This window comes from Chinchilla lanigera, unplaced genomic scaffold (genome assembly GCF_000276665.1).
Source record: "Chinchilla lanigera isolate Chin_1 unplaced genomic scaffold, ChiLan1.0 scaffold00124, whole genome shotgun sequence".
NCBI classification, from domain to species: domain Eukaryota; kingdom Metazoa; phylum Chordata; class Mammalia; order Rodentia; family Chinchillidae; genus Chinchilla; species Chinchilla lanigera.
Window position 1 is genome coordinate 2076360 of NW_004955525.1, and position 10970 is coordinate 2087329.

The window sequence follows — 10970 nt, forward strand, 5'->3', positions numbered from 1 at the left end:
CCTACTTGGGTAAATAAGGCAAATATGCGTCCAGTAGGTCTATTTGGAGAAGCCATCTACAAACCAAAGGGCAGTGCAGGAATATTGCTTATATTACTATTGTTCCTTTAAAGGCTGCATTGAAACTGAGGGATGGGTCCTTAGCAGAACATCAATTTTTCACCTTGTAAACTATGCACAAAACTCCACATAGAGCATTATGTGATCTAACTTCTTGTCATGTGTTAAAGAGTTCCATTTCTTCTCCTGTCACCCTATACTGAAAGACATCCTTTTCAAGCACAAGCATATTTTATTTTGATCCTGCTGAGCACTAGAATTCTGATGCTCTTTAAAAAATATGTATAGAGTTTAAAAATTAATTTTACCTAGGACAATTGGTTCTAGCAACTGCAAGGACACTGGGTTCTATAAAATACAGTCACTACATGAATCTTCAAGCAAACAGCTATCCTTAGAAACGGGATGGATGATGCTTCTATTAAGCACCAAAAACTGTAGAAAGCTTCCCTGAGATGAAGGTTCCAGGTCCCATTCTCCCATTACCATTAAGGATCAAATGGTCAACCTCTTACTTTGATGGAGAGGTCCTCTCTTGGGCATTCCTGCTGCTCTTTCCAGTGTGTATATAAACTTTAATTTTCTATATCCCCTGGCTATCAGTAATTTCCTTCTCCAATCAGGGCATTGGTCTTTCACACGTCACACCTAGCATGGCTGATGGGAGAGAGGCAGAATGGGCAAAGCAGAAGAGATGCAAGAGGTGGGAGGTATAGAGAACTGGAAATTAAGTATTTTCCTTGTAAAATCTCTTGATGCATTTCATGTTTTAGTGAACCCTGGACCTCAAAATGAAGGAGAAAGGTAAGCACTACTCTTGGTCCAAACCAAAACATCTGAAGATACAGGTGCTGCAAAGTAAAATCCACCCATAACTAGCCTTGTAACCTTCACTCACGTTTTCCTACTTGTTGCCAGTTCTACAAGTTTCTACATTAAAAATATTCCCAAGGTTGTGTGAAATTGTTCTTCTGGTGAAAAAGATACTATTCACTCTTGTCCTTGCTTTGTTTTCAAATCCTAAATTAATTAATAAATCCTTTATTTGAAACCACATTAAAACAATGTTACTTTCTTTCCCTCCTAATTCCAGAGATCTCCCACCTAACTTAAACTCCCCCCATCTCACCAGCCACCCAACCTTCCCTCACTCATCCAATCCCCTCATAACCTCTCCACATATATCCTAGTATGAAACTTGTGTAATATGTACCCACAAAGATGGGGAAGATGCGTCTTAAAAGGAATAATCAACAGGCAACTAATTAACTGAACTGCCAATTTTGCCTTTATTATTTTGGCAAATGAATTCGACTCCGAATTCTCACATGGCATACTTTTCAGTCCATCGTCGAGCTATTCTTTCATACTCTGCCCTATTCTTAAGGTAGAGATTGGCAATCTCGGGAACCAAGGGATCCTCTGCATTGGGATCGCACAACAGGGAGCAAATAGACAAAAGAACCTTAGAAATTGTAAGTGCTGGCGACCACTGGCCCCTGAGGATATCCAGACAGATTCTTCCGTTTCTATTAATATTCGGATGGTAAATTCGGGTCTTGAATATTACCCTGGGTGGGTTGAATGGGTAATCGGAAGGAAACGCAATGGTTAAAAAAAACACTCCGCCCTGGTAGGGGCTGTCATTGGGTCCCATGATGGTTGCTTGCCATAGAAACGGGTCTTCTCCCACAGGTCCAGCAGAGCAGTGGGATGGGGGGTCACGAGCAAGATCGACAAGCTCTTTTTGAATCCGCTTTAGAGCCATTGTTCTCAACTCCTGGTGCCCAAGATCTGGCACCGTTTCAGGCGTCTGCCGCGGGGCACCGTTGATGTTGGACCCCAAGGAACAGCACCAAGACTCCTAGAGGACAGAGTCTTGAGTTGAGGATTCTAGTTGGTCCCAGGAAAGGCGGCTGTGAGAAGAGAGAGCAGAAGAAGACAGTTGGTGGCGGGTGCTGGACTTTACTATGGGAGCTGCTGGACACCTGTGGCTCGAGGCTGCCACCTTAGATGGGATTTAGGGAGGCTGGGACTTCACTTACCGCAAGGAGGTTACCTGTTCCTCTGAGTCCTCCTCCGGGAGAGGCCAGAGCTCCTGCCTGGGGCAGCCCGCCACTGTCTCTGGTCCTTGAAGCCAGGCCCTCTCCACAATGATTGGACATCCGGTAGGTGAGGTCACAGTGTCCACACAGAGACTGCGTCACAGATAGGCGGGGACTGATGCAGGCCGGTTGGGGGCAGGGCAATGAGGGCTGGCTTGAAGGTAGAGGTGGCTGAAACATCTCTCACCCAGCTCTTGCTCTCAGGACTGGCAAGTAGGGCATCCCAGTTACCAAAATAAATAAAATGAATTTTCCCCTACATCTCACTCAGAGTCACCACTTGGCATTATCCTAAATTCTGTCTTCTCTCCAGATATGTCTTTGAGACAGATATATTTACCAACACATAATCTCTGTAGATAACTTTAGCAAATTTAATATTCAGGCAATAATTTGAAAACCTTTATAAGGTTCTGGCAATTTTATATTTTATGAAGATACAAAGATTGTAGAAATTAGATTTGAACTTAAAGCCAATTTAATTTTGAAGAGCACTTGGGAGAATAGGGATGAAAGGCAGAAAGATGAGAAACTACTACTTTATCTGCCATATAGACTTCTGTGTAAATGTAACACTGCTACATTTGATATAGATAATCTAATAGTATATCTACATTCATTTTGTCAATTGATGCACCCTACTCTTAGTTTCTGAAAACCTCTTCTAAAAGATTCAGGCTAGGATCACACATATTGTTCCTCTTTATCATGTCTGTCTAGACTGTTTGAGTCTGAAATGACCAATTGCTTTCTGTATCTTATTTATGTTACTGACATTTTTGAAAAATGCAGCATACTTGCAAGCGTTCATGCACATCTGTGAGTCTTAAAGATCTTCATAATAAATTTAGTCAATTTGAGTGTGAGGAAGAGAAAAATGGGAAGGACTGCTCAGCTTTATATCGTGAATGTTGTAGTCAAGTTAATAGTACATCATGATGTATTGCATTAGGATGCATGTTCTGTTGTCTTTTGGAAAAGTACACTGAGTTACTTTCCTTCACAGGGAGTTTGTATTTCCCAGTTTTTAATGAATAATTGAGAAGCTGATAAGTCTGGTGATTAAATTTCCAAAACTTGAAGAAGTGCAATGGTCATGTGATGCAGATGGACTGTGATTTCAGATTAAGTTCTGAAATCACATAACAATAATATAAATTTACATAACAATAATATAAATATACTTTAAATACACTTATTCCATCATTCTTGTCACTTTCTGAAGCAATTTTGCAAGTCCTCATTTGTGTCTAACTGCTTTTGTTCCTGAACTTACTCAAAATGTTTACCCTTTTTGGTCATTTTGACTTTGAGGAAGAGCCAAACTCACTAGGTGTCATATCCCGTAGATGAAGATGAATTGTAACACATTGGTGCACCCGCTTTTCTGGTGGGTGGCACTCTCAGTGGCAGCATTCATTGCAGTTTCAACCACATCTTTTAAGGCTGATAAACGTATATGTACTTTTGTGTGTATTTACAAAATTGAATTAAAATGTTATTTCAATAAAATTCCTAATATGAGGTCATATACAGTTCTCTTCCCTTCTCCTCCTGCCTGTCTTTGTTGTCCAAATACTTGTCCTCTTCCTTTTCATCTTCGCTTCTTCTTCCCCCAGCTCTTCTCCCTCTTTCTACTCCTTACCCATCTTTCTCCCCTCCACCATCTCCTCCAACCCTCTGCCCCATTTTCCTTCTCAACCTCCTCCTCTCCCTCCGCCACCTGCTCAATGTCCTCTAGCTCCTGCTTCTCTTCTTTCTTATGTATGTGTTTCCTTGGAGAGCTAAAACAAAGAGCAACAAAGACAGCGGCTATAAAGAACAGAAATCTATTCTCTCACAGTGGATTAGTTTTGAGATCATTGTATTGACAAGGTCACCTCACCTATAAAGAGTATAGAAAAATCTATACATGCCTCTTCCTAGCTTCTGTTTGTTCTCAACAATTCTTATTCTTTCGCTAGTGTCTGAATCATTCCAATCTCTCTTTTGTCCTTCATTCTTTTGAGACAGGTTGTCACTATGCACTTCAGGCTGTCGTTGAACTCACTTTGTGGGCAGTCTGGGCTTAAACTTGCAAGTATTCTCCTGCCTCAGACTATGTAGAACTTTGATTACTGGCGTGCACCACCATGCACAGCTACAATCCATCTTTTGTCATAGATTTCTTCCTCATGTGTATCTTGTTGTTATTTGTACAACTCTCCTTTTTTATCCATAGTATCAATCATTGAAATAAGTATCCAGTCTCATCCACTATAGTCTCATGCTAAGTTGATTACCTCTGTGAAGACTATTGTGAAGAAAGTAGTTCAAAGTTCTGGGGCAATATGAATTTGCAGAGGCCATTCTTCAACCTAGTGTATTTGTGCTCTGTCTTGGAAAGTTCATATTTGTTCTATGCACAACACAAATTCTACACATTCTAACATCTCCATCATTTTTTTACATGTTAGAAAGAGCTCCAATTACATAACCTTAACTGAAAACCATCAGTGTAAACAGTTCCAAACCTCATTATTTGACTAGTCTAAATTAAGTAAAGGTGAGACTGAGTATTGTTCATAATGGAGAAAAATGATCTGCCTTTTAAGACTTGTAAAACTAGAAATCATGTAATGTCTTCCAACATTCAGTAATACAGCAATACAGTAAACATATCCATTATGGAAAGTCTAAACATGAATGAAAAAAATTATTAGTTGGCCTCAAGCAGTTGTGCAATTCAGCAACAAAAACTCTTTATTAATTTTTATTGGCTGAAGATAATTCCTCTTTGCATGAACCCAAATGCATGACATATGGGTGACTGAATTAGAAAAGAATTGCAATCCATGTAAATTACCAAAATAAATGCAGGAGTAAAAATTCTATGGCAATTATGGGCAGCAGAAGTGAACTCCATGTGAATAGAGTGTCATAATAGGGACGAAGACAGAGAACATATGCTCACAAATATCTCTAAAAATAAATGAATGCATAAAAAATATTTCCAACATTTGCTGGATGAGGCAGAGACTAATTTAAGACTAATTGGCACTAGTGAAAAGATAGCAAAAATTTTATAAATAATATGTTTACAAACATAATAGAGAACTTTCCACATATGGGGAAGAAATCGAACGTATATAAAAGTGAGGAATACCAAAAAACAATTAGCATGTACAGAATAGAAACTCTGTGGAACACATCATGGTCAAAATCCCAGAAGCTTTGAACAATTCATAAAGGTTGAGAGAGAAGGGCAGTGATATGCTTATAAAGGTCAACCCACGAGAATTCACACAGGCTTTTAATCACAAACCTTCAAAGGCATTAGGAGTTGGAGAGGAGTTCAGAAGTCCAAAAGAAAAAATAATCTTTCAAACAACATCAATATATCTTGCAAAACTTTTTAAAACTTAATGGAGGAATCAGATATTCTAATGAAAAAGAGCAAATAAAAATTCATTATGGCAAATAAACACTTTGAAAGAATTCTCAAAGTTATCATACAAAGACAAATTCTAGCTACATAGTTAAAAGTGCTACCACAAAGAAGACACTACGTAGGGTGAGGCGTTACATAGAAGGGAAAAAAGGAGTCATCAACAGGAAAATAATGTGATGACAGTAAGAAGTCTATACCTTTCAGTATTGATCCTCAATGTGAAGGTCACAATTCTTCAGTCAAAATACACAGGTTAACATAATGTGTCAGGAAAAAAAATCTAATTATGTGCTATAGACAAGAAAAATATGTGACACAAAGTATAAATTCATACACTAAAAATCAAAGGCTAGAATCAGTACTTCATGCAATGGGAAGCCCACAAAACCAGCAGTTGAAATTGATCTCAATTTCACACAAAGTGGATCTCCAGGCAAAACTGATCAGAAGACAAAATGATACTTACATATTTGTGAAGGCACCAATAATACAAGAAATGATTCAATTATGAATATGTATGCACAAAATAGCATCCCACCCAACTTCATGAAATAAACACTACTGGAAGGCATTAAATATCAGATAAACAAAGTGGGGCCACATGGATATCATCAGCCTCATTGCCCCACTGTCACAAATACATTAAATAGAAAAACTAAACACAGAAATATCAGAGCTGAACCAAAGGTTTGAACTAAAGGACTTAATAGATATCTTCAAAGTGTTCTAACCAAAAGAGCAAGATATGTATTCTTCTCAGAAACTCGTGGAGATTTCTCCAATGTACACCACATAGTAGCCAACAAAACATAATCAGGTAAATGCAAATAACTGACAGTATCCTATTCATAAGAATACAGCACAATGAAACTAGAAATAAATGACCAAAACCTAGAGAAATTATGGAAGTGCATGAAAATTGAAAATACACATTTGAGTAAACAGTGAGTCCCAGAAGAAATCAAGGCAGGAATTAATAACTTCCTGTAGACTAAAGCTAATGCTAGTGCAACATACCAGAACTAACAGTACTCACTGAAATGAGCCCTAAGATATAAGTTCATAACTAATCAGGAAAGCAGAATAAGACAAAATAAAGAATCTAATGATGCACACAAAGGTCCTTGAAATCAAGAAAAATGCAAATCCCAAGCTAGTATGTGGAAAGGAAACAAAAAGATCAGAGCATAACCCAATATACCTGAGACAAAAAAAATTTGTGGAAAGAATCTATGAATCAAAGAGCTGGCTCTATGAAAATACGGGCAAAATAGACAAACCCTTAGAAAATCTTGCCAGAAAAAGGAAAGAAAAGACCCATGTCGATGCAGTTAGAAATAAAAAAGTGAAATTCTAACACAGAGTCAAAATGCAGAAGCGCATTAGCAACTACTTTGAAAACCTGTGCTCTAACAAATTGCACAATTCATGTGAAGTGGATGCACTGGGAACTACATATAAATTGTCAAAACTGAACCAAGAAGGTATGAAAACCCTGAATTATCCAGTAACAGGCAATGTAACTGAAGTAGTATTTAAAAACTTACCATCTAAGGAAATCACGGGTCTTGATGGATTCACTGCTGAATTCTGCAAGAACTCCAGGGAAATCTAACATCAATACTGCTCAAACTCCAAAGAAATTAAAAGAGAATGAATGCACAATCATCCCTGGTATTGTATATTTACAACAGGATTTCATGTTGTGCTTAATTTAAATTCATGTTGTTGTATTAATCACAGCCTGCCCACCTCATGGCAGTAAGGAAAGCTAGAGAGAAGGGGAAAAGCCAAAAAGGAAAGGTCTAAAAGCTGACACAGTATCCAACATCACACCTAAGTAAAACTATTCCTGTAATAAGGCTCTGTCACTTCAGTATTTATTACATGGTAATAATACTATCAAATTATACATCCTTCAATAGATCAATCGGCTGAAATTTAGAGCCCTTATAATGTTCTAACTTTCAAAAGACTTACCTGAGAACACTTGAGCTTTATGGTTTACATATTAAATCCAAGGCATAAAGGTCTGTGATTTATGCAATTACATGAGTTAAAGCACAGAATAAAGTGAACTGATTAATACACATGGTAAGAGCCACAGATATTGATAGGACAAGAGAGACTCCATATTCTTATTTTTAAATGTCATATTAAGAGAAGTCACTTAAATTCACTTAAACTGCAGTTGGCCCCACTCTTCACTTCCTCTCCTTGGTGAGTTATCAACCCACTTAAAGAGCAGAGTCATCGAATGGGAACAGGACAAACAGGACAAATTGGGAAGTAGGCTAGAAGTTAAACTGCAAAGGTCACCTGGATTCTGGCTGGAAAATTAAAAATAGACACTTGAGACACTGACAGCTTCTGGGAAAAGTAAACTTTGTGATAATTTTGTGACATTCTTGCAAGGTTCCCAGAAATGAGGTAAAGGTTAGTAGGGAAACCTAAAATGTACTTAAACCGAAGCACATACCCAGATCGGGGCAGACATCCTCCCTGGCTCCTGGTTACACACTATCCATCATCAGGCTCAATAAGGCTTTTTTCTTCCCTTCTTTATAGGTCCCTTGTCAATGCCATTCTTGATCAACTCACTTGCCATATCATCTGAAGGCCTTAAGTGTAAGGTTCAGCTCCATGAGAAAAAGATCCCTCATTAGAGGAGGGCCTTTGCCTCCCTGCATCACCAGCTGCTCTTTGGTTGGCAGGGCACCCCAGCTAGTTTCAGCTGGCCACCTAATGATGACTGCATGCCAGGACATGGAGGCTGCCAGAGGGGAATGGCTCAGTGCTGCTCTCAGACCTAGGTGAGATTTAATGTTGCATTTTATTTCTTGCCTTTGGTTTCTTCTTTCACACAGACAATTTAATGGGCCTGGGCACCCAGACATGACAGCTGTGTGGTCTCCATAGCCGAAAATTTCTACAGAGCTTTGTCTATGAATTTGGGAGTCAGAGTTTCTCTGAGTTTGGTTCTGTTTTGGTCAGTTCTGGACACTAATTTCCTTTTTTCCAAGTCAACTGTTGGAGGCAACTCACGAGTCTCGGTATTGTTTTGTTTCTGTCTGTCTGCCTGTCTGTCTGCTCTGTGTTTTTCCCCCAAATGAACTCAGGCTTACAGATTGTTGCACCTGAAGCCTCTCCTTAGACTGGAGGTCTGGTGACGGTACTGTTCCTGCCCTTCCTGCCACTCTACGTTATCTACATCGAGGCACAAAAAGAACTGGATCCAGGCTGACTGCTTTGCATTGTTGTGACTACTGCCATTGTTTCAAACGTTGCCAGCCTTGTTCTCTTGCTCGTACTGTGGGGGTAGCACTGAAAAGCTTTTGTCAATTGCTATGGATGCAACTGACAGCAAGCCAACGGTGTTGGAAAGCATGACTAAGACCTCTGACAAGTTTAAAGCTAGGGACTATGGGATAAGGATGAAAACGTGAAAACTCTGAACATTGTGTAACCTAGAGTGGCCTTCTTTGGGGATCAGTTGGCCACCAGAGGGATCAACTGACCAATTAGTGGTTCATACAGTGTGGAATATTGTTACTGGGAAACCTGGATATTCGGATCAGTTTCCATACATAAACTCCTGTTTGTGTATAGTTCGAGCATTACCTCTGTGGCTTGGAATATGTGTTTGTGGGTTGCCTCATTGAGTCTTAGTAATTGCAAAAAGTTCCCCAGAACAAAGGCCCCTGTCTTACCCTCAGCCCCAGAGGAGGATGGTCTCATCTCTCGCCTCCCACCACCTTATCCCGTTCCACCTGACACCCCTGCTGCACCCCGCCCATCGCCGGATGAGGGTTCTTCCTAGGTGCCACAGCCAGGTAGGGGGTGCTGCCATGGAACTGAGCCTGGGGGCCCCCATCCCTCTCATCATTGCCAGCATCCTTCCTCTGACCCAGTAACTGATGCAAATGAAGAAGTCTTCTCCTGGGCCTGGCCCCTGTCTTGCCTCTCTGGGAGACAACCGTGATGGGACTGGGAGGAAACTTCCAGTCTACTGTGGTATATATTCTCTTTGCTACTAGTGATCTGTATAACTGGAGAGCTCAGATCTCCCTTTCTCAAAGCAGCCACAGGCTCTGATGACATTGCTTGAGTCAGTGTCTAAGACCCATTCCCCCACTTGGGATGACTGACAGTAGACCTTGTGGACACTGTTCATCTCAGAGGAGAGGAGGAGGATTCAAAAGGCAGCTGAGGAACAAGTGAGACTAGACACAAGGGGAATGGAAGAAGATAAATATGCATCAGTAGCCCACATTTTGCTGTGAGACACCCCTGACTGGGAGTATAACACTGATGAAAGGATAAATGACCTTAAGTTTCACCATCGGGCTCTGGCCAAAGGGCTACTTTTTGAAGCCTGACATCCCACCCATCTGAATAAGATAGTGGATGTATTGCAGGGAGCAGATGAAAACCCAGCTGCAGTCCTTGAATGCCTCATGGAAGCCTGTCAAACATATACCCTGTTCAATCCTGAGGCACCTGAGAATGCCCACACATTCAACTTGGCTTTTGTTTCTCAATCTGCACCTGATATACCCTGAAAGTTGCTGAAGTTGGAAGGGTTTGCAGGCATGAGCATCAACCAGTTGACAGAGGTGGCCCAGGAAGTATATCACAATAGAGAGGATGCTGAATGGAAGTTCAGGCAGGAGCAGAGGAAAGTGATATTAACAGCTTACAGAAAGAAGGCAGTCAGGAACTAGAGAAAGAGGAAAGAAGGGTAAAGAGGGAGCCAGCTGTCACATTAGCTTGGATGTGTACCAATGTGCCTACTATAAAGAAAGGGTATATTCCAAGTGAGAGTGTGCAGAGCCGCTAGACAAGGAGAAGAGAGGGTAAAAGGAAGTGTTTGCAGTATAGTGAGGGGGAGTTTCAGATTTACAGAGTCATGGGTCCCTCTCCTGTAGCCCCGGGGAGCCCATGTTAATTGCAGAGACAGGTGGAAAACGTTTTAGATTTTTACTACACACTGGTACAGATCTGTCAGAAGTGACCCAGTCAGTGGCCCCGTTGGAAGGTTGGAAAACATGTCCAAGTGGCAACCAGCCAAACTTCAGCCTATTCTACTCAAACAGATGGAGAAAGGGTAAGCCTCCCATCAGTTATTTATCAGATGCTTAATGAAACCCATCATCTTCTAAGGGAATCTAACTCCAACCTAGCTGAGAGCTCTTGGATGTGTGCAAGACCAAGTACACCCTTCTATGAGGAGATAGCTTCCTTAATTAAGATTATGGTTAGTCAGATAATCTGCACCCTGGAGGAAGAAAACTTACCTCTCTTTTTTTGTGCTGGAGACTATGGCAAAGGGTTTTGTGTGGGTGAAGGACATAATCAGGTTTCCTGTAATCAAA

General features: G+C 40.5%; 1 protein-coding gene across 2 annotated transcripts; it reads right to left on the reverse strand.

The window, feature by feature from the left end:
- Positions 1 to 1384: 1384 nt before the first annotated feature.
- On the reverse strand, positions 1385 to 2178 carry LOC102020280 (ubiquitin-conjugating enzyme E2 D2-like). Of its 2 annotated transcripts, none has more exons than XM_005409732.2 (2): positions 2106 to 2178; positions 1385 to 1976 (listed from the first exon to the last, which is right to left on the reverse strand). In XM_005409732.2, exon 2 carries the CDS (start codon positions 1826 to 1828, stop codon positions 1385 to 1387), a length of 444 nt encoding a protein of 147 aa, XP_005409789.1. In that variant the 5' UTR covers positions 1829 to 1976; positions 2106 to 2178. The 2 variants fall into 2 exon arrangements, with proteins under 2 accessions (XP_005409789.1, XP_005409788.1); XM_005409731.1 differs by having other exon boundaries at positions 2120 to 2177.
- Positions 2179 to 10970: the final 8792 nt, after the last annotated feature.

Bases quoted from the DNA above. Each gene is read 5' to 3' on its own strand.
- LOC102020280 (XM_005409732.2), bottom strand. From the start codon at position 1,828: ATGGCTCTAAAGCGGATTCAAAAAGAGCTTGTCGATCTTGCTCGTGAC.